At 39.3% G+C, this 27,786-nt stretch overlaps 1 protein-coding gene across 9 annotated transcripts in view; it reads right to left on the bottom strand.

Moving 5' to 3' along the window:
- Positions 1-27,786, bottom strand: part of SGCD (sarcoglycan delta) — a 379,008-nt gene that overhangs the window by 121,228 nt on the left and 229,994 nt on the right. For 8 of the 9 annotated variants that reach the window (XM_061617471.1, XM_061617469.1, XM_061617474.1 and 5 more), the window contains exon 6: positions 9,871-9,943. In XM_061617471.1, coding sequence (XP_061473455.1) covers positions 9,871-9,943 — 73 coding nt within the window. Of the gene's footprint in view, positions 1-9,099; positions 9,368-9,870; positions 9,944-27,786 lie in introns of those variants that run through there. The other variant, XM_061617472.1, reaches the window with a different exon arrangement.

The following is a 27,786-nucleotide window of genomic DNA, read 5'->3' as shown; positions in this document are numbered from 1 at the left end:
CTGATGCTAACAAAATTACTTGTCAAGATAGTAAACATTAGCATCCCAATGACAATAATCAGTGAGTCTTACCATTATTGACCTTTTCCTAATAAAATTAAAAAGAAAAGAGAAGGGGAGGGAAATCTGACATCCAAATAAAAATAAGCATCACGTAAGCAATAATCTAACAACATCATTAGTACAGCTGTCACAGATGGAGACCAGAGATTATCTGCAGCTTCTCTAATAGATGAGATTCTCTTTGTTAGACACAAGGGACTACTTTCTAATACTCATCTTGTATCACTGTGGATTTAATATTGCTGTGAGATCAGATTCTGTGGCTATTTCTTCTCCAGTGTCAGTTTTATGGCTGCAGAAATCTGGGGTCTCCAAATTGCCCATCAACCTAGAATTATTCACTTAAGCTCTTTTATGATCACTTTTGCTTCCCTGTTCTTCATCTTATAAAAAAAGTTTTTCTCTGAATCGGGATATACTTTCAGATGCATTTACTTTTTGCAGTCTACTTTTTGCAGTCTGCCAGCTTTCACTGTTTATTAGAGCGGAGCCAAAATTTCTCAGACATTTTTCTAAAAAAAATTCTGAGATTTTCTCCCCTCTCCTCACAGAAAAAGAATTTTCCCTTTGCAGAATTTTCTCCAAGTGTTCCCCACCATTTTTTCACTGGGGCTGCCCCCCACCCCATGCCTTGGAATAGGGCTATGTCCATGTCACTGTAGAGTATTCAAAATAATGGCGAGGCTGCCAGTGCAATTACTGTTGTTGCCTCTTGCAGAAATGTAAAATAAAAACAGAAATAAAGCTGTGCTATTGCCACTGCTAATTATGAACTCCATCTGTTGGATTTTTTCCCCTTTGCCTAGGGAAATTCAATTTCCCACTATCTCTGTGCAACAGACTTTCACTTGTGTAACAGAACTTTCCATTCCTCCCCTCGCTCCTGCAGCCTCACCCTCAAAATTGGGTATTGGGGGAACCATCTTGAGAAGATGTTGGTGGTACACAGGGGGAGAAAAGGAAGGGAAAGTCCTGATGCACAAGTTGAACTCTGCTTGGGCAGCATTATATAAAAACCTATAGTCTTTCTGATCCCATTCATATGCAATGGTAAACCAAAGTACAGAGTACTTTCCATGAAGGAGCAGCATGGTGCTCAAATTGTACTCATCTCACCCCTCCCTTTGGCCATGCTGGTGGGGGGGGGAACAAACAATAGCACTGGCTTAACATTACACATGAATCAGTGCTCATGGTTTGTTCTCCTAAGCACAAGCAATAAAGCAAAAACAAAGCTTGGCTTCTGTCATGGCTTTTTTTTTTTTTAAGTAAAAAAATTACAAGTGCTGGTTCACATGTAAAGCTAAGCCAGCTCTGTGGGTTTTTTCTTTCTTGGAGTGTAAGGAAAGGAGCAAGATGGTGTGATTTGAGCAGTGTGTACTAGCATGCAGCTCATTAATAGGGAGCCAGGTTTGTATTACAGCTTACTGTCATATGTGAACCAGGCCTCTGTGTAAAACATCTATTAGCATCAGCATTAAATAGGCCACTGCCCTGATACATACTCATTGAGCACAAGGGGGATTAAAACCTAGTTCCTTTGACTTCAGTGAGCCTTTTCTTTCCCTTTTATCTCTGGTTGAAAATGTAGCCCAAACACACTCAGAATTAAAAAGCAAAAGAATCCACAGTGCACAATCATATGTAGACCAGAACTTAAGGCTTACATGCTTCATATTCCAACACCTTATCAAGAATTCTATACTGGGCTTCACACAAAGGCTTTTGAAATATACATGTTTGCCATGCTGAAATCATGACAGTTGTGGCCTTCAGGGTGCACCACCTCTAAGCTGGATTTATCTTTTAGGTGATTTTTTTATTATTATTTTCCCTGTATGAAAAATAGAAAAGTATTCCCCAGATCTAAAAACAAGCCCTAATATTTTGAGCCATGTAGCTGGCAGAGATAGGTTGAAGATGGACAAATATTATAATATGGAAAGCAGTTGTTTTCACAATGATCTTCCCTAAACAGACCTCTAGGGAAAGTTGGTATTACTCCCACATTAATAATAAGAAAGCTGACTGCCAAGTTTTATTTCCTCCAGTTCTCATCTCTCACTAGGGGCTGCACCACATATGCAATCTTAAAAATACACACATAAAAGAAGAATAAACAATGGGGGAAGAAGTTTCAAGTACAAGGAGCAAAAGCAATACTGGCTTTCTGAAGTCTGCATCACCAACGTATGGGTCTGGTACAGTCCTCTCATGGGACTCCACCATCTCAGAATGCACATAAAGACTGCTCACCTCTCTATCCTCCCTGCCACGTATACACACAGCAAAAGCTCTCTGTACTTAAAAATTAGCTTAAGAAGGTTTTGAGTTGTTCATGACATGCTATTCAAGAAGTGGATGTTCCAAGAAGACTGTACAATGTATATACCTACACACTGGGGTTGTGTATACAATTTGGCTGCATTCACATATAACACTAACCAAACCATGGCTTAGCGCAAACATGCTGAGGGTTATACTCAGCGTCTTTGACGTATAATCCTAATGAGCAACCAAAGTAGCTAAAATTATCTGTGAGCCTGTATTAGTAAAAGGATTTCCATTTTCTGACCTCCCCTTCCCTGTATATCGGCACTACTTTTTTTTTCATATACAGGGCACCTTTTTTGTCATGTTTATCATTATGAATTTAATGGGTTTTACAGTGAGCTGTTATTTGTAGTCAGATTTGCCTTTCTTTTATTTATTTTTCGAAAACCCTTTACAACATGTAATAAAAAGAAGCACTACTTCATTCGGAACTACCGTTTGGCAAAATGAACCTTTCCGGATTACTGGAACATGGCCTTGAAATTGCTGCCTAGAACAACCGGTCTCACTTGGACTATTTAGATAGGTCAGTCAGTGCCCTACATGGTCTAGGAGAATTCTTCTCAACTAAATCAGAGTGTCAGTCCATTTCATCTGCCACTTGTTTCTCAATAATGCATAATTGCATTTGCTTACTATTTTTTAACACTAGAGGACCAACTTTTTCTTCAACAAATCTTGCATACAAGAGAAGAACAACTGGAGAGGGAGTGGGGGATGGGGAAAGAAGAGAGAAGAAAACGGACTGCCAAGTTTTATTTCTTCCAGTCCTTATCTCAACTGTGTGAAATCTTCCAACATAGGGGGGAAAATCATCCTGTGACAGGGTCATTTGATTTTTTTTCCATGTAGGGCTGCTTCAGACAAGCACCTCACTATATGAAAAGAAAAGCCAAACTACACATAATGATAAACATGGCATTTTAAATTATGTGAATAATTTACAAATGCAAATAACAAGCCGGGGTTTGTCTGTGTGCAATCAAACACTAGACTGAGGGGAAAGGGAGATGTATTTTAACTCTATCCATCCTGCCAGAGTTCCAGATGACACCTGCCCCCAAAGCTTGCAAAAGTTCCTTTTTTGAACTACAACTCCCATCAGCCCAATCCAGTGGCCATGCTGGCTGGGGCTGATGGGAGTTGTAGCTTAAAAAAGTAACTTTTCCAAGATCTGCCCCCCCCCGAAAGCTGCTTTTTCCATCGGGAGTGAATCTTCCATTGGTACCAATGGGAGATTCCCTCCCAATGTAAATAGTAGCTGGGAGTGGGATTTTAATCTGGGACCACACTGAAGGTGGGGCAAGGTTTAAAATTCCTCCCACCCCAGCCCTGAGCTTGATCACAGGTGGCTTTCCAATGTATTTGCATTTCCCAAATGATATAATTTTTTTAAAAAAATATGTCCCTTGAATATGTAAGCAAAGGTGGCTTTGCTTATTAGTTTGAGAGGTTCTTCTGCCCCTTAAAATCAGTTAGCCATAGGTGAATATCACTTTCTGGTTGAACAAGTCAGCCCACTGAGATATTAAAAGCTCTACAAGAGCACTGCTTAGCAGAGGCCTATCACAAGTTTGCAAGCTGTATTATACTTAGTTATTCAAAGATAACCAGCATATCACAGCCTTTTCCTTGTACGTTTCTTTGTACAATTTTGCAAGCTGTACTATACTGTTATTCAAATATAACCATCATAGCACAGCCTTCTCCTTGTACATTTTATTTTTGCTATCTTAAAGCATTTCTCTTTCGTTAGTTTAAAATGTTTGTGTTTCTTGCTCTCACCACTTTTCTAATTTCCTAGTCCCTGCATCCTACATTTGTTCTATGGCTTTTCCCTGATACACTGTTTTTCTATAGCAAGAACTGTGTATCATGCACTATGTAAATTATTCCAGTTGCATTATTTATTTCATAACCAGTCCCACACAATTTATTCCTTACTTGATGAATTAACCATTTTAGAGGTCAATCTTAACATCTACTGTACTTGCATGAAGGTTCCAAATATGTATAGTATCAATAACTAATTGTCCCAAAACAGGCCTTTGCAGCAGCTTTGTAAAAATGTTATTCAGCCATTTCATGCACAGTCATGAGTGGTCCCATACAAATGGCATGAATGGTTACAAGGCAGGGGAGATGTTTATGTATGTCCTACTTCCACTGTTGGAGGCAATATGCCACTGGATGCCAGTTGCTGGGAATCACAAGTTGGGAGAGTGCAGTTGCGCTCAGGTCCTGTTTTCATGGGCATCTGGTTGTCCATTGTGAGAACAGGAAGCTGGACTAGAGGGGCCATTGGCCTGATCCAACAGGCTTTTTTTACATTCTTACGAACATGTGGCCCTTGTAAACTTATTAACACAAGTCTCATTTTGCTTTTTGCATACCAACATTTATTAGTGTACTACATATTAAACCCCCAAACACTACCTAAAGAGTTCAAAGTTAGAATTCATTCATTCATGCACAGCACAAACCTATGCATGTTCATTCAGAAGTAAGTCCCACTGTGTTCACTGCAGATGCCTTAAGCTGCAATCCTACACACACTGAAGCTCATTGACCTCAATAAGATTTATTTGTGAGTAAACATGCATAGGATTGCTCTGTCAGTTAGCTGCTACCCCTTGAGTTAGTGCTCCATTCCTATCCATCATAGATCATATGCTTTATCACCCTTCTCCTGTCCTTTTTAAACTCATTTGCTACTATCTTCTCCTCTCCCTATCCTGCATATTTTCTGTTCCCCTGTATAGCAGCATGATGTTGATGTCCTATACAAATGATAATGAGAGTTCTAGCAGTAGATGTACCGAGAAGCTCTTCTGGATACATTGCAATCATTGCCAATACAAATTAGTTGCTATTAATACTCATTTGTACATATCATGTAGAGAATCTGCAAGAGTTTTGTTTTCTTCAGTGATGGTTATTTTTTAAAAAACGCATCATGGTTATGACAGACAATTTTCTGAGTTCATTCATGGCATTCTTCTTCTCTCTTCTACTGCCTCAAACATTCTCTTTTATTTTTTACTTGCCGGCTACTGTGCTTTTCAATCCGAAAGAGTATCAAATGGAAAATATGGTTGTTGCCACAAAGGTTTCTGTGGCCTTAATGTTTGCTTATTTATTTAAAGCAGGAATGGGGAACTGGATGGCATGGCAGGGCTGGGCCAGTGGTTGGCAGGACCAGAGCCTTGGACAGCATGCTTCTCTCTCTCACACACACCTTTCCCTCACAGCCCATTTCCCCCTCCTTGCCACCCACATGAAAATAGGATGAGGACCATATGTATTTAACACATTTTCAAATATGATTCATTACTACTGTAGCATGAAAATACGACATTTTTTGGGGGGGAGGGACTCTGTCAACTACAATTATGGCAGGAATAGGAGCAAAGAATAGAAATGGCCAAGTGGAGCAAAGCCGCACGGCTTTGTTCTTGGTCTACTGTGGGATGCCTTCATTAGCTTTGGCCTCTTTCTGCACTCGGTGTGGACTTTCTCTCTTGGCCTCTAAATGACATATCTGCTCCATTATTCTTCACACCTATGCATCTGTTCAAGGGGTCTGTAACAACACTGTGTATACAACACATCTAAAAATTAAAGTATTTCCCCACCAATCAATATGTGTGAACCGTGGTATACAAAAGCAGCAAAAGTATCACATCAACCCATGGCACAAAAAGGAAAAGGGGTTGTCAGGAGGGCTCCATTGAAAGTATTTGCAAAGCCTACAACTGAGAGAATAATTTCTCCAGCTGTTGTAGATTATCACACAAAGAACAACCCTCTCAACAAACTGCTAATTTCTGAGTAAAGTATTACCACTTATAGTGGCAACTTTTGACATATTAACAAATATTTTGAAAGGACACATTATTTTCTTAATCTTTTTTTATAGCAATCCAAATCTATGAAGCCAGAAAAAGAAGCTTATGGAAGCTGGATTTGGTGCACATATTGTTATATTGGATGCAACTGTTGTGCAAAAGGTTGCTGTATGGGTAATTCACGACCCCTCTCCCAATTCAGGAAAGATCTTGCTGAATTTCTCCCTCTCTCCCTCCGTGCCTAGTGAGCTGCATGTAGAGGGGCAGATTTCTCTTGCCAGAAATCTGAACTTATCACTTGCAGCGGGATTTTCCTTCTTCCTCCTCTCACTGCTCCATCCATTTTGGCATCTACCCAGCCATATTATTCCTCTCTCCCTCTCTCTCTCCCCAGGCTTCCCTCATCTGCATGAAATTAGGCTGAAAATTGCATAAGGTCCTCAGGCCACAGATTCCACACCCTTGCCCTAAGAGATGGCTAGTCTCAATAAATATCCCCTTAAAAATCCACAATGCATGAAAAACGGTATTGTCTTCCTACTCAGTTCCCATTTGCTCGCCCTACAGCGTAAACATGTCCATATTTCACTGGCTGCCAGGACTGGACACCCACCCTTCATTCTCTTCTAAACAGAGAAGAGGTGCAAAGCTTTTCTCTGTGAGCAAGCTTAGCAGTGGCTGGTTTAAGTACCTTTTTTCCATTGATGAAGGGCATGCCTACAACATTTTGTGGCCCTGTCTCTTTTTCTGCTGTTTTAGATGGCAGCCATCTTGTGCCATGCCATGTCCCCCATGGCAACCATTTTGTTACCCACAGCACTTTCCCATAATTGCAAATGCACTCATTGTGATTAGATAGGCAGCCCCTATCTCAGCACTTTCTCCTACAATCACAAATGGTGACTAGTGTTCTAAGTACTAATTACCTGTTTTGGGGATACACATGTGGAGATCCTCATATATGTGCACTCCACTGCTATGCATAAGGATCTGTGGGTTGTGGCCACTGGCTGAAATCCAGTGTACGACAGTGTGTGCTTGAGTTTCATTGGAATGTATATAATTTAAGAGCTGGATTGCATCTTGCATTAGAATATGTATTAACAACCCATGTATTCTGTTGAACTGCGTATGCTATCCAGAGTCTTCATGATTCTTTTATCCTTCAATAGTCAAGAAACATTTTCGTCACTACATTTTTGTGGCAGTAAGGAATTCATAAATCAAGTAAAGGCAATCAGTATAACAACAGTTCGTGTCAAACCAGCTGATAGCCCATGTAAGACATTTCATTTTTCTTTTATATGAAATGACAAATGTGACATCTATGTGTCTAATATCTAAGGAAGGTAATTACAAACATTACCCCACCTTTAATCTAACTCTCCAAGCCACCACAAGGCAAAGGCATATAAGGAGAGGACACAACGCAAAGATGACAGCCAAGGGCAATGTCACTCTAATGAGAAGAGAACAATGTCTGACTTCAGAAAAGGTGATCCCACACTTGTAAAGCAGCCAGTGATCAGAGACAGGATGATAGTAAGTCTGTGGAGAATGATGGCTGTGTAATCACCTGGAACTTATCATTGTTGATGACACAAAACGACGTAGAGATGGAAAAATAGAAGGAATAGCCAGGTGTACTGTAACATGTATTTTGAGGCTCAAACATTTTCAATAAAACTCCACAAGTGCCTAAGGCATTGATGCAATGATGATGTGCAAACACTATGCAAAGAGAGAAATTGACCTGGTTTTACATTTTGCTAATAAGCCAAACTATGCACAAGCATGTGGTCTCCTGGAAAAGAGATTGCTAACCCTTAAGAATTTAATTTTTTTTTAAGAATTTAAAATTTTTAAAGTTGTTTTAAATTGTCTAAATAAGTGGTTTATTGTATTTGATGTATGACTGTTGTGAACCCCCCAGAGAGCTTCGGCTATGGGGCGGTATATAAATTTAATAAAATAAATAAATAAATTAAGGCTCAATTTGCATGTGACACTAAGCAAACCATGGCTTAGAGGAGACTATGACCACTTTGCTCCTTCTTTAGACTTGCTGCTGCTAAGCTGCTGTGAGCCAAGCCATGGTTTGGCTTAGTGTGTCGTAAGTGTGGTTAGTATCGCTCCAGACAAACTACAACCTATAACCAAGGTTTGTTCATGTTTACAGTTCATGGTTTGTCTCTAGGAGACAAACAAAAAAAAAACTGGGTTCAGAGGACACACTAAGTCAAACAATGGCTTAGCTCACAGCAGCAACAGCAAGATCAGAGGAGGAACAAAGTGATCACAGACTCCTTTAAGCTATGGTTTGACTTATTATCACATGCAAACTGAGCCTTACTGTTTGGCAAGACGTGCACTGTAGTTGTGGAGCAAAAAGAAATGAATTCTCTGAGGAAATGAACATGCTGCTTTGCTAGTGATTTTCAGCAGTTAGTGAAAAAAAATAGGCACTCAAACAATATTTACAAGAACCTCTAACGTGTAGAGTGACCCATCTCTATCATGTGGAGAGTTTCCATTCCACCAGCAGATATCCTTGAGGAAGCTGGCAGATTATGGAACCTCTCCATGTGGTGGGATAGTCCACATAACAAGCTACTCAACATCTTAGGGTCACTGTATAGCCCAGCTGCCACATATAAGTTGTTTCTAGTCTGGATCTGCACAATGTTACCTGCTCCTTGTGATCTGCTGCCCAAATACCCCAACCAGTAAAAAAAATTTCCATTTAAAATGTCACATTTAGGGGAGAAGGAACAAGGGACTGCATTTGGGACAAATTATACAAAGAAATATTTATAATTTTTGTAAAACTGTTTTATTCCACATCCAAGCTGAAACTTTGATTACTGGCCACCTTCTTGGCATTTTAACTAAATTTACTACTCACTTGGCTTACAGTTATAAAGGTAAGGCTGACCTCAACTCTGGAAAGCATTGCTTCCTATTCAAAATGCTGAGAGAATTATTGTCAGTGCTCAGTTCAAATATTGCCACAGCTGGCAACAGTTAGCATGATAGAGGAGCTAGCCTCTGTTAGTACTTCATAGAAATCGTGAAAGTCCTCTGCGGACACAGAAGACCTACTCCTCATGTGACTTCTTTTCCTTGAAAAAAAGAGAAGAAATTGCACACATAGTTCACATGTTTGAATGACTTGATGGATGTGTGTGCTTGCTCTTTCATCATACAAGGTCTCTATCAGTGAGCAGGCATGAACCAGGGAAGTAGCAGGTGGGCACTGATAAACACAGTTACCAGGTTATCATATCTGTACAAAAGATAATGTGATCACTGTATCATTCTTCTACCTTCTATCACTCTGTGATTGACTATGGCTTCTCAGCACTTTCAATAAGTACAGCCAAAAAGCGGCCTCAATTTTCCTGAGGTCTGGCAGGCACAAAGATGGGAGCACTAGTGACACATATTCTCCCTTTTTATTCAGGTACTGTATGTGCACCTGCTTTGTTGCCATTCAGCAGCATCTATGCTATGAGACAAGTGTGTGTTCCTTTCTTTGTTCAGGCGCTAAAATGCCACCAGTCAGAATACAGAATTCAAGCAAGGTGCCTTTGAGTTACATTGAGACTACAATGACAAAGTTTACCTTAGTTCCTTGAAGGGGTCTGCCCTGACATTGGGAGTTTCTATGGATTTAGGGAACACGGTGCCTTCTGCTCCTGAAATAACAAAACAGAACACAAGTGTATACGTTATAAACTGTTAGCAGGGGAATATGCCATTTTACAGTTTTTCTATCTTTAAACCAGTTAATTTTACAGTTAATCTCTCTCTCTCAGAATATACATACAGTATCCTTATCCAGAGTATCCTTATCCTTACTCCTTATCCAGAGTAAGGATACTGAGTGCCCCCCTCATATACTTGTCCAATTTATTACTATAGAAACAATCATTTGTTTTAAAGCAGATCTTAAATGAGGTACTATATGAATAACAAACACTGCATGAGCTGTACTTCCAAATGCAGTCAATGTGTGGCGCTATGTTTGAACACTTTTTTTGAAAAGTTCTCAAAATGGAAATGGACCGCCTTCAAGTCGATCTTGACTCATGGCGACCCTATGAATAGGTTTTCATGGTAAGCGGTATTCAGAGGAGGTTTACCATTGCCTCCCTCTGAGGCTAGTCCTCCCCAGCTGTGCTCCTTGGGACTATACAGCTTGCCCACAGCTGCACAAGTGGCAGGGCACGTAACCCCTGAGCCACTCACTGTGGGGATGATCTTTAGCTGGCCCTTGACACCCAGGAGACACGAGCAGGGATTTGAACTCACAGACTCAAAGGGATGGTTAATAATACTAGAAGTGCATAATTACTGTCAAAACTAGTTGAATGTGTGATGTATTCTGCCTTCCCTAAGACACCACCTTGAAATATAAAAGGCTGGCATTGCATAGGGCATATGTGTATGTATATTACAGCTATGTAAAGAGTCATAAGAGAGTGAAAGGGTTTAATTTAACTGGTCTCTTGGAGCTTTCTTCCTTACAGCTCGGAACTGGGAAACTGCCATTTTTGCATTCCTGGGACGACACAGGCTTTGGTACCACGTACAGTATGCATCCCTTCTGTAATTTAACTAACTGTTTAACACACTAATACTGACTTCAACAACCACCTTAAGAGCTATAGAAATTGGTCACCCTTGACAGCAGGGCAGGGGTGAGTCTCTCTATGGCAACAAAACTGTTTGCTCCCACTTCTTTCATTAGACTGCTTATATTTATTATTTATTTATTTATTATTTGATTTCTATCCTGCCCTTCCTTCCAGCAGAGCTCTATATTCATAGTGTGCTGCTACAGTAGTCTGCTGCCTTAAACCTACAGTCTTTAATTGTCTGCTGCTTCTTAGCCTTAACACACATACACACACATACATACATCCCTCCTGTTCTCTACTGAATTTTGTTATCATTATCATCATCACATCTATGGTCCTATTCTTAATGTTTTAAATTGTCTTAGTATCTTAAGTGTATGTTTCATGGTTTTAATGTCACGAATAGTTTAATTCTATTTGAATTGTATATTTTTGTATGTTTTTTTACCCATGTGTAGTTTTTATTTGTAAGCTGCCCTGAGTTCCAGTTTTGGAAAAAGGGCAGGGTAAAAATAAATATTTATTATTATTATTATTATTATTATCATCATCATCATCATCATCATCATCATTATCATCATCATCCCAACTTTTATCCAAGGAGCTCAAGGTGGCATACGTGGTTCTCCTCCCTCTCTATTTTGTCTTCACAACAACTCTGTGAGGTAGATTAGGCTCAGAGACTGTGACTACCTCAAGGTAACCCAGTAAGCTTCATGGCTGAATGGGGATTTGAACCCTGGTCTCCCAGGTCCTAGTCTGATACTCTATGAGAGACCACTCCAGTGCAGTGAAGGAAGTGATACAAGGGGCCAATGATGACTGCAACCCTCCCACGAAATATGCCCTACACGGCCCAGATAAGTCTTTTATACAAAATGCTGATGCAGAAATGGTAATATCTGGTATTGCACTCTTTCAAGTGAACAAGGCAGGTTGTAACAGCAGAGCAAGATGTTTGCTTCTTGTGGCACATAGAATTCCTGCACTAGATCATGTGCTCTGCTGCTGTTGCTATGCAAGCCATAAGATACTCAACAGGGAAACATTTCTGTCTGGCTATCATGAAAGAAACAAAGAAAACTTTTCATTATAATTTGTCCAGCTATACTTGGCAGAAATCAAACCTTGTTATATCTGCTGGTAAATCAACAGCTCTTTCTTGCCATTGAAAACATTTCTCCATCTGTTATGAACAAAGGCTGTATAAAAATTATAGGAAGCATTGTTTTAAACAAGGCAATTGATTTTGTGGTATATTCTCATATATCTATAACCTAGATAAGATAGAGGGAAGCTATTATGTGATGTGTATTTATACGTACTGTACATTTCATTACAATAAATTATTCTCTTCTTTTATTATTTGCAAAAGAGTTTGATTAAAACCCAGGCGCAGCAAATTTTTCTTTTGACACTACGTAATTTACCAGCAATAAATGTTCATAAACAGTTTGAGTGGAAAATCCATAAAGCTATTTCAGCTTTATTTTAAGTTCCATTTAATGCTCCTCAAAATGATTTCATCAATGTGTGTTCCATTAACTGGCTTTCAGCCCAATAACTTAATTCCACACAATCAATCAGGAATTTATAAAGCATGTGACATGATCTATCTAAAGTGTTTTGAATTACTGTAATGATTTACTCAATACTTTTATTTTTCTCCCCCTTCCTGTACTGGTGAACATGGAGAAATAAATTTGTCAAGAATCCCTCATGTGCATTCGGTTACTACAGGAACAATGAAGAAAGCTTTTACATTAAAGGGATAAGCACTGCACAGTTTCACAGACAGGCGTGGTGACAGCAAAACCTTATACTAGTCTACATTAAAAACAACAAGAAGTAACCTTTTGAAAACTCTGATTCACAGGATATATTTTTATATCCACTGCCACATAATTTATTTATTTATTTATTTATTAAATTTATATACCGCCCCATAGCCGAAGCTCTCTGGGCGGTGCACAACAGACAAACAACCAATACACAATTAAAACCATATGTTAAACAACTTTAAAATAGATTCATTATACCATAGATCAAACATAATTAAACACAGAAGTAACTAAAAAACTCAGTACATGATAATAAATATTAAAATTAAATTAGTTAAGATATTAGGATGTGAAGATGTTAAGGTGTTAAAAATTACAACATTGAATATTAAAAGTATTAAAATAGTAAAATATTAAAATGCCTGGGAGAAGAGGAAGGTTTTTACCTGGCGCCGAAAAGCTAATAATGTTGGCACCAGGCGTACCTCATCAGGAAGAGTATTCCACAGTTCGGGGGCCACCACTGAGAAGGCCCTTTTTCTCGTTGTCACCTTCCGGGCTTCTCTCTGAGTAGGCACCCGGAGGAGGGCCTTTGATGTTGAGCGCAGTGTACGGGTAGGTTTGTATCGGGAGAGGTTCTTTGTTCTGCCAAGCATTGACTAGAAACCAGGCAACTGATCAGTTTCAATATATCTATTTTGAACAAGTAGGGTTTTTTATGTAGCTGTTTGAGTTCAAAGTAAGCCTTTTGCCACAGCCCAGTTTCTTTCTATTGAATAGTCTCAACTGTTTTATGTGTACGGTTAACCTGTAGTTGCAACAGCTGCCACTACAATTTGTGTAAGTTTAAGAAGCAAGAGAATCAGCACACAAAATCACCACATAATGTCCCTGTGACAAACACTCAGGATTCTTGACCCGCAAGGATTGCCTCTCTGTTACTACACACTCCTCAAATCACCACACTATACATACACATACCTCCTCTATGGTGCACACCTTAATGTGGCGAGCAGGTTTGAAAGTATCAAAGAAGCTGAGACCAATGCCATCAGGAGTGTAGATCAAGAGGCTAGACTCCTAGCAGCGTCACCCAAGGCAGAATGGTCAAAGCTGAGACACCAGACTAAGATGCATCCAGACTCAGAGGAAGGCAAACCTCTGAATACCTTTCGCCATGAAAACCCTATAAATAGACTATCCAAAATGCAACATGAGATAGTGCTGGAAGATGAGACCCCCCCCAGGTTAGAAGGCATTCATTGAGTTACTGGGGAAGAACAATGGACAAGTACAAATAGCACAGTGAATAATGACGCAGCTGGGTCAAAGCCAAAAGGAAGCCCAGAGGCTGAAGCACACAGATGTGAAAGGAGAGCCCGGAGTTGTATGATATACACATGGAATTTGAGAAGCATGAACCAGGGAAAGTTAGAAATTGTCAAGCAAGAAATGGAACATATCAATATTACAATACTTGGCTTGAGTGAATTAAAATGGATGGGATGGGACACTTTCAATAAGGCAACTACAAAGTATTATATGCAGGAAACAATAAATTAAGAAGAAATGGGGTTGCTTTAATAGTGAGAAGTGATGTAGCAAGAGCAATTAGGAGCTATAACGCAAGGTCTGAGTGAGTGATATCAATGAGACTTAACGGGAAACCTATCAACATAACCATCATCCAAGTCTATGCTCCAACGGCAAACAAAGAAGAAGAGGAAATGGAGATATTTTAAGCAGAAGTACAGGAAGAAATTGATCACACACCAAAACAGTATGCTCTGATAATCATGGGAGACTGGAATGCAAAAGCAGGGAACAGAGAAGAACTAGAAACTAGGAGAAATGGGGCTTAGGAGATAGAAATGAAGGAGGAGAGAGACTTAATGAATTCTGTGAAGCCAATAATTTGTTTCTTGCAAACACATTTTTTTTTTTCAATAATTTTTATTCAGATTTTCATAAAACATACAAGACAAAATCATAAAACATTCAAAGACAAAAAACAAAATCAAAAATAGTTAAACAAAAAGAAAAAAAGAAAAAAAAAAACAAAAATAAAAAATAAAGAGTAAAATATTGACTTCCCATTTGTCAAAGATCAAATCAGTTATAAGTCTATAATATATAACAATCCTGTCTCTTAAGTCATATTATAAAATCACTTTCCTCCAGTAGTTATCTTACTTAATCATCAAATCTCATAAACATTACTTTATTCTTTCCACAAAAAGTCAAAGAGAGGTTTCAATTCTTTAAGAAATATATCTATCAATTTTTTTTTCCAGATAAGCATATCGATTAATCCATCTCATTACTAATTATGATAATCTTATTGTCATAACCATAGTCAAAATAAACATTTCAATTAATCCATCACATCAGAATCTGTTAGGTTCAATAATTTCAGTAGCCATTGTTCTATTATCTCTATTAGTTCCATTTTCCATCTTCCATCTTCAGTAGTCTTGTTAAGTCCAGTAATTTCAATATCCAATCTTCCATTATCAGTATTCCATAATAATCTTGCTGTCAAAGCCATAGTCATATAGTAAGAGTCTGATGGGGATTACCTCTATCCCAAATATTTTCTTGCCATCCATTCTGAATAGGTTGCTGAAATACTGCTGTAAAATCATATCTTTGTTCTTTTTTTCAAAATACACTGGGTCATCTCTTAAAAGTTTTTCCATTGTCACATGGCTGCAGTTAATTCCATAGATTTTCTCTATATTGGGCTCCATCACATCATTCCAGTCCAGAAGATTATCCATGCCATTGATAACTTTATCTCTAGAATCTTCATTCATTTCTTCAGAGATAACATTGAGTTCCAAACAATAGATTTTATTTCTAAAGTCCATAGACTCCAAATCTTGTTCCTGTTCCACGTTGGTTCCAATCTCCGGGATCTCCTCTCTCACAGGGACCCCTATTCCAGTCTCCAGGGTCACCTCTCTCACAGGGACCCCTGTTCCAATCTCCGGGGTCTCCTCTCTCACAGGGACCCCTTCCAGGGTCACCTCTCTCACAGGGACCCTTATATCTTTAATCTCCTGCTTCATTTTACTCAATTCAATTTTCATTATCTCAATCTCATCCATTATTTTCTGAAACATAGTTATTTCCAGATTTTCAGCCACTTTCTTAATTGCCATTTTAAAAGAAAAATATAGGAAAACCACTTCTTATTTCAGCAACAATTGGGTTAATACTCCAAACTTGGTGACATCACAGTATAAACAGAGCAGACAGCCTTATCTCTCCAATAGTTAAGTAAACAAAATGCAGTTCCCAGGATCGAAACAATTAATGGCAATCGTCAAGAAACAGATTCGTCAAAATAAAATAGACCAAAAAGAGAGTAGTCTCAAAACAGTATAATATTTTTCAAAATAAAAATCTGGAATAGAAATCCCTCTTCTGTGTATATCTTTAGAATGCAAATCCAGGACAGCTTTTTGCAACAAAAACAGAGATAAGCTATTAATTAGTGCGTAGCAGAGAGAAGTTATGGCTCCCCAGTGAGATGTCAAAAACTGATCAATCTGGCAAATCTCTTTTAAACAGCAACAATTTAAGTCAAGTAAAAGAAAAATATAGAAAGAAGGGTGCTTGCCTGTTAGTGCGTTCTCTCTTAGAAGATAAGGTGAACGTTCGCTTTATCAGATAGAGCTTGCTGTTAAAAATCCGTCCCACCTTCGTCGGCTGGACCTCGTCCCATAAATTAATGAGATCTGGTCGTCCCAACAAAAATAGGCTTTGAGGTTAATCTCTTCGTTTCTCCCTACCCGGGAGAAGTTTAATCAGTCAAAAAAAAAAGAAAAAACTGACTGATATATCTGAATAAGCTTCTTTTGAGGCAGGAGCCCGTCTCAAAAGCAGGCACAGGCTAAGTCACCCTTCCCGGAAGTCCTTGCAAACACATTTTTGAGCAACCGAAAAGACGACTGCACACGTGGACATCACCAAATAGTCATAGGAATCAAATTGATTATATAATTGGAAGCAGAAGATGGAGAAGTTCCATACTTTCTCCAAAAACAAGACCAGGAGCAGACTGTGGTAGATAACATTCCAGAAGAATATAAAGATCAAATATTTAAGAGGCAGCTGGACAGCCATCTGTCGGCAATGCTTTGATTTGGATTTCTGCATTGATCAGGGGGTTGGACTCGATGGCTGTCCAAAAAACCCCTGCAACCCCAGATGACGACACCTCTGGTGGCAGATGATGGGGCATGAAACAGGCATGACATCAGTCTGTCTGCTTAACAGGCAGATGACAGTAATCACAACATCTTTTTAAAAAAAATCAGTCACATGGCCTGAATAGTGAAGTGCCTGCTGCCAAGGCCCCAGACGCACCCACCATCTTCATTTCCCAAATTGTCTCTGAGCCCCACGGGCAAAAAAGGCACACCTTCTGATTTCCTACTGCCTTCTGATGAGCTCAACAACCACCGGGGTGGGGGTCCTCTGAAAGATGCAAGAGCAAAAGAACCCATGAAAAGCCCTACTGGATCAGGGCAAAGGGCCATCTAGTCCAGCAATCTGTTCTCACAGTGGCCAAACAGATGCCCATGGGAAGCCCACAAGCAAAACACCTTGCCAGGCTCCCTCCCCTCAAATCTGACAGAGTCTATGAGTGGATTTTTGCCAATTGTAGCATCTAATAAAAGGGCATGTTGTTACCTGGCAATCCTAGGAGGTCAACAAGGGCCAAGCGAGTCAGTGTGGTGTAATGGTTAGAATGCTGGACCAGGCCATGGAAGACCAGGAAGACACTGTTATCTTTTCGGTGCCAGGTCAAGACTTTCCTCTTCTCCCAGGCATTTTAGCATGTGTTTTAAATTGTTTTAAATTCTGTTTTAAATTGTTTTTAAAATATGTGTTTTAAAATATGTATATTTGTTTTAATGTTTTTAGTTACTGTAAACTGCCAAGAGAGCTTCGGCTATGGGGCGGTATATAAGTACAATAAATAAATAAATAAATAAATAAACCCCCCACTACACCTTCGACTTAGGCCAGCCAATATCTCACAGGGTTGTTGTGAGCAACTTGGAGGAAAGATGGGCTATAAATATAATTCGCATCCCAGTGTAAAATTCGAATGGTGTTAGTCTCTTTCTTGTTCCACGTCTAACCCGGAACTCTGCTCCATATCTGTAAAATGGGAATTATAGTGATTACCACACAGGAATGTTCTGATGTCCACTGTGAAGAGAGGGAGTGTACTTGGGAGCTAAGGACAATCCACTTTGACTGTATAGTGTTGGTGCTGTTTGGAATATGTAGCAATGGTGTTCCAATAGAAGAGTCCTAGTGAGGATGATGAATCTCAGATGGATGCTCATGAGCATACATGGCCAGAGCAGCTATTCAGAAGCAATGAGAATACCAACTGAAGAACAACCTCTATGTGCTCACTATAGCTATGGGGTAAGAGAGAGCTCAGCTGAAGGAGGACAAAAAGCTGAGTGACTTGCTAGACCCATTCCCTCCAATCTGAAGGTGATGGAATCTATTTTCCCTGCCAGCATACCCAAGTCTTGACTTCCAGTATCAGGATATGCCAACCACAGAGTATAAGAGTATAATCCTGCAACTCACCAGCAGATTTGTATATACCCCAAAATCATCATCATCATCATTTTATTTCTACCCCGCCTTTTGGCCAAAAGGCCCTCAAGGCGGCTTACAAAAAAACACAGATATAAAAATACATCAATATAAAAATGCATCAATAAAAACAATACCATTTACAATAGGCGATACATAAATAAATAAATGTGGGTGAGAAGAAGGATGGGCACAGGAGAAGTCCAAAGGAATGGATCTTGAGGAGAAAGACCTGGAGGAGAGATCCTTTCTCCATGACGACTGAGATGATGGATTAGCGACGCCATGCTACTCAGAGTGGATTTTAGTCCAGCCACCACCGACTGCCCCAACCCAGATGCACAAACTTTGGAACTCTTGGCTATGTGATGTGTCCATGGAGTTGCCTTATTTGCTGTTGAGCCACTCTTTCTTGACCATTGGCCAAGCTGGATGAGGCTGAAGTGTTTGGAGTCCAACAACATCTGGAGGGCCACAAGTTCCCCACCCCATCTAGATCCTGCCTTTGCCCTGCTCTGGATTCTGTGGGCTCCTCTTGGCCTGATGTTGGGCTGCACTCCAGCAAGAATTGCTGGGCTCCGACCTGGTGCCAAATACCAGAATACGGGCCAAACAAGTCGTTGTGACAGACCCATCCTGAGCCCAAGGCAACAGTTTAATTGAAGGGGTGATAAACGCAGAAACACAGCTAATGGCCCTTGTTGCCATCAGCTTAAAATGCTTCTGTGTTAGCCCATTTCCATCCTTAAACACGGACTTTTAGGACAGCCACTGAACCATATTATCCCCTTTCTCAGAAGAGCTGTTATTGCCCTTAATGGCAAATTGAGAGAGGAGAAAATATTTTTTAACAAATGTAAAACACCCAGAGCTGATGTTCCAAAAGATCAGAACTGCAGCTTTCTAGAATTCATAAGTTAGATGAGGATGGGGGAGGTGCAGTATCTATTATCCATCCATAGTTTTTGCACATAAAGAGACAGAAATTGTTTACTGGAAGGAAAAAGCACAACCTGCAAAATGCAACCAAAGAAACAAACCAAAGTTGCATGTCTTGAAAAGGACCAGAGCATCAAACTTCCAGAAATGAATCCCCTCTCTTTTCAAGTGACAGTTGCAAGCAGTAAACTATTTTTTAAAACTAATTTGGAAAATGGGGCACCATGCAATTTGTTTGTACCTGCCTCCTTACTCTGTTTGAGACAACACACAGCATAAAATTAAGAGAACATGCGCACTCACACCATCTTTCAAAAATACTAAAGCAGCCACCATAAACTAGCAGTTAATAACCAGCACTTCTGCCAACTTTGGCTTTATTGGATTTGTAAAGAAGGGGAACCCAGAGGTACTTTGGTTTACCTCATTAACAATAATAAGGCTGCAAAACTGATAGACTACAAAAAGAATGCATGGATACAGAATTCATGAATGCGCAGGCACACAGTTTCAACATCTTGTTCTATGCACCCCATGAAATATTAGACCAATGGGCTGAGCAGAATGCTTTGTGCCATAGCCTCCGCCCCCCAAAAAAGGTTTTTAAAAAAGAGGTAAAATCATCTCAGATCATTCTGATCCCAGGCTGTTTAAGCATCAGTTTGCCAACCAGTTTCCCAGCAAGACTAATTACATCACAACTGGTGAGCTTGTGTGCATTTTTTTCCTAGCTATATTTGTTGCTGGTGACAGTTTTGCATCAGAAACTATAATGTGGGCTCACAAAACCAGAAATAGTCCATGCAAAAAGTTACAAAGGAGAACATCCTGTCTCTGAAAGCAGATTATGTTTCGGAAGAGTTTCAAGGAAAGCTCAAGGAACACAGAATAAACCTGGCTTGCATTAAATTCAGAAACTGTACTGTATGTTCCTTTGCTAATCCTTATGACACCAAATCAATATTAATCTGATGCTGTTTGATTCTTTTTTCATAAATAGGATTAAAGTTAACACAATCTAGACAGACATATCAGACCTGTACCTTAAATCCATGTACGCTGCCTTAGTTTAACCCTTTTTTCTTTGCTTTATATCCAAATTTTAATACAAAGAAAATTAGAAATACCCCTGTGTTATGTATCCCCCTAACTAACAGTACCTTGATTCAATCTTAGTTGAATTCTGAATGCAACTTCTAAGAAGCAATTAACATTCAATATTAGTTTATACAGACTGCATCTCTTTTAAAAGAAGCTTCATTGTCAAGGGCAGCAGTGCTAAAGAAAGTGAAATTAACCAGCATTAGTATGCTCTTCAATAAGGTGACAATTTGCAAGGTTATTATGGCATCCCTCTAGTAATTAATACATAGTAAGGGACACAGTACTTAAAGGTAGCTTAGTAACTTGGAGGAAAGAGTTCAACTAATTATGTACATAGCAGGGAAAACACACAGTTCATAGTTTACAGAGCAATCTGATGGTAAATTAATGCTTTTCCTGTGAAGGTGGTATAGGCACAATTTCATAAATTAAGGTTCTTAGTGTGCAACAAACCAGATAACTGGGGTGGGGGAATAAGAGATGGGACAATTAATATATATGTTTTATATTTTTATAGGTTCTTAATGATGTGTACTTGTTTTTATCTGGAAGCCGCCTTGAGTTCCAGTTTGGAAAAAGGGCGGGGTATAAATAATAATAATAATAATAATAATAATAATAATAATAATAATAATAATAATAATAATAATAAATGAAGAACCACAGTCTCTCTGAGCAGTACATATACATACCATACTAATGAAATGTAATAAGATTGCTAGGAAGAATCAACCACTGCAGTTACAGTGCTGCTGGGTGGTTTGACACCAGTAAGTATATATTTACATATGAAATTCAGAAATGCTGATATTAAAGGCAGAGATATAGCTTTAATGTTAACATTCATGTATATATTATTAGCAATACAACACTTGACAACTTCCTCATTACATTGTCTCCAGGTACTTCCAGACTGTTGCCGTTTGGGAGTGGGATTCAATTGCATATCAACAAATTCAGGTTGTGTAGCTAAAGTTGCTTTAGTATTCTTGTGCAATAAATGCATTTTCCTGCAAAATCAGACCTTTTGAAGTAAAGTTATGGTAAAATGCATTGTAACATTTGCTTGATGCAACATCTATAACCTCACAAAGAAATCAGAATAAATGCTTAATTAACAGGTTGTCTGAAAGCAACCTACATCATGTGTGTGACTTGAGACAATGAAAAGTTTCAATTTTCTAGGTTAAATAGCATAAAACAAAAAATAAAGGATTTTGTGTGTACGTGTGTGTTTTGTAAGGCTGTGCACAGTCCCCCCAATTCCAATTTGTGGATCCAGATTGCAAATACAGATCAGGCACAATCTGGTCCAGGCAGATTCAGACCTGATCTGACACAATCCGGATCAGAATCTCTGAATGGCCATAACCTTGTTTTTTTAACCTAGAGACTGAAATTTGGAGACATGGTAGCTGTTATACGGGGGATTAATTGTGCCAAGTCACAGGTGGATCATGCTAACTTCATGCTAATCACTTTAAAATTTAAAATGATTTATAATTAAATAGACATAGCAATTTTGTTATTACACACAGGGAATTCAGTGACAGAGTAGCCCCTACTGAGGGAATTAACCCTGCCAAATTTCAGATGGGTAGCTCCAGGGGTTTTCATGCTAGCCACCTTTAAAGTTTGGTTTTTCCATTTTTTTTAAAGACTCTGGGTGCAATCCAACTCGCATTTACAATAAGTCCCTCATCCTAGCTCAGCTGTGGCTGAGCTGGTACCTGGCCTACTCAGTTGGACATCTGCTGGGAAAGCACAGCCTGGTGTGAGGGGAGCCAGTGGAAGCCAGTGAAAGGGCATTCCAGGGGTGCGTCAGAGGAGGGGATGGGGGGGCTTATGTGATATCCGGGTCCCGTCCAGGTCCTCCCGTGATCCTCCCATGACACTCCATCTCAGCAGCCAGTATACCAGGAAAAGGAATGGCGGAAGGAAATGTGTATTTGTTTCCTTCCGCTGTGCCCTGCTAGCACAGCTATCCTCCTCCCCTCCAAGGGGCCTATGAGTGGCAGCTGGGTGTGGCAGCTCCTTCTGCCACCTTTGCCTCCGCCAGCTTCTCTCTTGCTAGCCTATGGCAAGTTAGATTGCTCTGTCTGTCACACAGAGGGCAGATTATCAACAGCAGTAGTGAGTGAGGTAAAAATTAAAATACTATTAAATATTAATAATATTCATTGTGGTTAGCAATTGGAAATAATAATAATAATAATAACAATTATTATTATTATTATAATTCTTAATTCAAAATGCTAGCTAATATGCCCACAAGGTTTGGCTGGCTAGCTGGCTTAAAATAGTAATAAAATGTGTAAACATACAAGCTGGCTGCTTCTTATTGTTTGTGGCTAGCAACTGGAAAATACTACTACTACTACCAACAACAACAATAATCATAATCATATTGAATTCAGAAGGCTATGGCTAAATATGCCCACAAGATTTAAAAATAATTCTTAGCAATGAGAATAGAATAAAATAAAGAAACACAGACAACAAAGTTTTTCAAAAAACATAGGTAAATTAGGATGGGATTGGGATTGATTGGGAAAGAACAGAAGACATAAACAAGCTGAACAAATGTCACCCAATCCCCACCAAACATTTCTAAGAGATGGAACTTACAAAATATTTCTGCATTTTAAGACCACCCCTTTCAAGCACTGTGATTGGTGAGCTTTGGGTGGGGTGACAGCATTCTAGCATTCCTCCCTCTCTCCCCACCCTCATATGGTGTTGGAATCACTCCATTTCAGAGACACCCTATCTGGGTTCATTAAAGACTGTTTTGAGCTACAGATCTGTACAAATCTCCACAAATCTATTCAGCACTAGCCGATCTGCTCTGAAAATAAGAACATAAGAGCCTGTTTGATCAGGCCAGTGGCCCATCTAGTCTAGAATCTCACAGTGGCCAACCAGATGCCAATGGGAAGCCCGCCAGCAGGACCTCAGTGCAAGAGCAGTATCCCTTCCTGCAGGTTCTGGCAACTGGTTTTCAGAAGTATACTGCCTCTGACTATGGTGGCACAGCATAGCCATCTGTAGAGATTTGTAGCTGCTTCAACCCCATCTGGACAGGATACAAATCAACCTGAATCGGCATGATTTGGGGTATGATCTGCACACAGCCCTAGTGTTTTGCTTGGGCTAGTCTGATTTAGAAGAGAAATTAGGGAGGGTCACTGCACTGAAAGGCCTATTAAAAGTGCTGAAAGGAAAGGAGTCAAAACTGGTGTTATCAGAGAGTCCAACACTACAAAGTTTTAATATTCTAAATGTTCCTTGTTGGATGTTCTCATTCCATTTCTACTAGGACACTGACTGTCCTTCATTTGTTGAGACACATTTGTCAGAAAGCTAATAACATTGAAGCAAGTCAGGGCAAGGATCACAGCGTCTCTGACATATTATCAAGCTATAGTGCACAGTTAAGGTTATGTTTATTAATACAATTTGTTTGTATTGCAAATTTATATATGAAGTGTTTGAGAAAGAGCAAAGTGACAGAGAGGACACCAGCCTGTTTTTGAAGTTGCTTCAGTCTAATATTTCCAGGCTGTGATGCCTTTGCTACCCTGAGGTCAAACTTATTCATTAAACAGCTGTTTGTCACAATGGTCATTTTTCTTATTGAAAAAGAAATAGTTAGGATAAGGAACCATAGATGAAGAAAATACTTCAGACTGAATGTTCAAACTCCTCTCCTGACTTTGGAAGATTTCCCCCCTCAAATCCCATCATATATTTGGTATATATTTCTAGAATAAAATATATTTCTAGAATAAAAACCTCATCAGTTATCATCTTGTTCCTTAAACTTAGTGTCATCAATAAAAGGTCTTAACATTTAACAATTATTCTGAGTTTGATCATTACAGTATTTGCGCTTATATGTACAGCATTATTCTTCCGTTTTCTCTGGCATAACAGTATTTTACATCTGTATTTGATTTGAGGAACATCAGCCTATTACATTAAAAAGATGAGACTCAACCCACTCCACACAAAAGCTTTGCTTTCACAAAAAACCCTTAAGATGTAATTCAGATACAAAGTTTAGGAAAATCTTTTCTGTTTATTGCACCTGCAAACCCTGTTCTATTAGAATTAAAGCTTTAATACCTGTAGGCTGAGATGTAAATCCTGGTGGAATTCTGAATGGTTTATGACAGGGCAGGGGAACCTGTGAACCTACAAATGTTGTTAAACTTGAACTCCCTTCAGCCCAGTTAGTATTGCAAATGGTCAAATATGATGGGAGTTGTAGTCCAACAGTATCTGGAGGGCCACAGGGTCTCCAGCCCTGACTTAACAGGATGGTTTGTCTCTTTGGATGGAGTTACATTCCCACTGGAGAAACAGGTTCATAGTCTGAGGGTGCTCTTTAATACAGATTTGTCACAAGAGGTGTGCTTTTTTGTATGACATGGAATACTTTTTACTAGTTTAGGTTCATGTGACAGCTGTCAGCTAAATGGACAGAGATAGCCTAGCCTCAAATATTTACTATTTTTCTTTATTTTATAAATGTTATATCCTGCCCTCTGTATTGGGAGAACATTGAAGATAATTGTGCTCCTGAGGTTTTATAATGGTGTGTGCCAGTGGCTCTTGTGTGTATTTTCACCCTGGTGGGCAGATTCCTCCTTGTAGCCAACCATGCTTCCATATGTAACCTTACAATTGTACTATTGTAGCCTTTTAGGCCTGAGTTCTCTAATGCTGTTATCTCTAGTCAGCATTATTTTGGGAAAGTTAGTTTACTGCCAAGGAGCTATAGCCTGGGACATCTATCTCTTAAAGATAAACCCACAGCAGGGTCTCACATTACACCATTTTCTTGGGGATAGTGGCTGCTTGCCAAGCAATTAATTGCATCTCCTATCAGTAGGGGAGGATGTAGTATCTCTTTAGCTGCTTGCCAAATGTTTTAGGAATCATCCAACCTGGTACAACTACACAAACATTGCCAAGGCTGATGCCATTTAACCCAAATAGTGGGTGTGATTGATGCGCCAATTAGCTTTGTCAATACAGCACAACAGTATATATAGAAAAATCACTCATTAGGAATCTCAGATGGGGCAAGGAGGGAACTCAGCATAGACTAGCCCAGTACAGTGCTGTGTACTGGCCGGCTCAAACGTCAAAAAGAGTCTGTCCACTGTCATCTCCTAGAAAGCCTTTTCTCAGAAGAGTTCCTTGACTGATGAAGAGACGTAAGCAGTGTGATTTATGTCTGCAGGATTTTTTCTCTATTATTGAATGAGCTCTTTAGCTTTTACCTCACTGATGTATTCATTGTCTCCAAATCCACCAAAGAACCTCAGCCCTCTGGCAGAACATCTTCATAACATCTTGGGATGGGTCACAATGTAAATTATTATTATTATTATTATTATTATAAAGACAAAAAGTAAAATACATTTTAAAATCTTAGTCACCAATACATCTGTTAAATATTACCAAAAGCATGGTAAGGTTGCCCTGTGCACATGGCTGCACTGGTGTTACCATCATATTATATTGGTGCTTGGCCAACTGCGCTGGCTGTAGGTCCGTATCTGCCCAATTCAAAGTGCTTGTTTTAATTTTTAAAGCCCTACACACAGAGATGTAAAGGCCCAGACCCCCCCCCCGGAAGACTTGTTAAAAAAATATGTTCCCCCCACACTCCTGAATTATCTGTTTTTTCTCAAAAAAGAAAAAAGAAAAGAGAACTGTGAAAAAACAAACCGTCCACCCCCCATTTTCCAAGTTCCCACCCCCCCCCAGGCCTTCAAATCTACCAACACAGCTTTGGACAAGGGCTCACTTGATAAAGATCACTTATCTTCACATGTGCCTGTCTGTACATTAAGCTCTTCATCAGAGGACATTCTCTGGGTCCCCCTCTATGGCTGGTTTCACACTGCACTTTATTCCGTTATTCTGATGATTTCTTACCTGGTAATTTGCGCATTATATTTGATCTTTCACATGATGTACAAGCTAGCTCAGGAATTCTATTGGAATGTAGTCCAAGTTTAGCACAAATTTCCATGATAAATGATACCAGAAATAATCCATTAGTAAGGCTGGGAACCCGGAAAAGTGCGGGAGTTTTTCGCTAGTTGCAACCACTCACATGACAGGCATCCCAGCATGCAGTGAGTTCCTGCCTTTTAGCTGAGCAGGGTTTTTTTGCCTGATGAAAATTGTACCAGTATTCTGGCATCAGCGCAGATAGCAGCATTTCCCACACACACACCCTGTGTCGATAGAACTAAAACAATTTAAAAAGTCAGACAATAAAGGGAGAGGGTTTGCATGGTGATGGGATGAGATGCACATACAGAATAGAGATAGTGACCAGGAAGTATCTCATTATCCAACTGTCAATAACAGACCAAAATTAAGTGGCAGGAGCCAAAAGAGATGGTCAGAAATTAGAAATGGTAGTGTGGACCAGGTGATGTTGCTCTGTTAAAATCTCTGTACATCAAGCATTCCAGATAGCACCATAGTGAGGTGGCAGGGCCCACCATGTTCCACCTGGCTAACATAAACTATAAATGGGTACCTGGAGTCAACAAAAGTGTCTTTCTTGGAAAACACCCTTGCCTATCTAAGCTTGGAGGTAATTTTCCCAACATTGGTGCTATTTCAGTGCCAGGTGAAGACCTTTTATATCTATAGCCTTTTAGCCTTATTTCATGCCCATGAAGTTCTTATGCTGTTCTTGATTTTGAGTCCTTCTAGTCTGTGGCGTTTTCGTTTCAGACTGTTTTAATGTATCTGGATTTGTATTGTAAGCTGCCCAAGGAATATATTTGAAGGGCTATAAATGCCTATAACAAATAACCAAATAACCAAAACAAAACAAAACAAAACAAAGGTATCAGTTAAGTCTATTATTTATAGCCCAATTTTCTACAGAAGTATTCAAAGCAGCTTATTATTTACAACAGGAGGCCAGTGTGTACTTACTATATAGCAACTGACTTGTCCATCTCTTCCCTGCAATTCCAGCCCACATGTTACTTCTGCCTGTTATTGGCTGGAACATGCCCATTGTTTTAAAGAAGTATGACTTGTACATTGTTTTGAGTATTTTAATAAACAGAAAAGTGATTTAGCAAACAAAACTAACAACATTTTGCTCCTTTGCATCTCAACAAAGATTTGTAGGAAGTTTGTGAATACACAACTCTTCTGTATTCCATAGGTTTCTCTTATAGTAGTCAACACATCAAACCTACTATACAAATCACATGTAAAGCATTGCCTATATTTTATAACACTAAAATGATAACTACAGTTTTAAAATACTAAAATAATACTTAGACATTGTATGTTTTGGATGCTTGATCAGGCTGATAAACATTCATTGGGATACAATGCTTTTTCTCTCTCTCACATAAGAAAGCAATATAAAACTGGGTGAAAATGTTTATG

The sequence above is a fragment of the Rhineura floridana genome, chromosome 3, assembly GCF_030035675.1.
Source record: "Rhineura floridana isolate rRhiFlo1 chromosome 3, rRhiFlo1.hap2, whole genome shotgun sequence".
Classification (NCBI taxonomy): Eukaryota; Metazoa; Chordata; class Lepidosauria; order Squamata; family Rhineuridae; genus Rhineura; species Rhineura floridana.
This window is presented reverse-complemented; position numbering and strand designations above follow the sequence as displayed.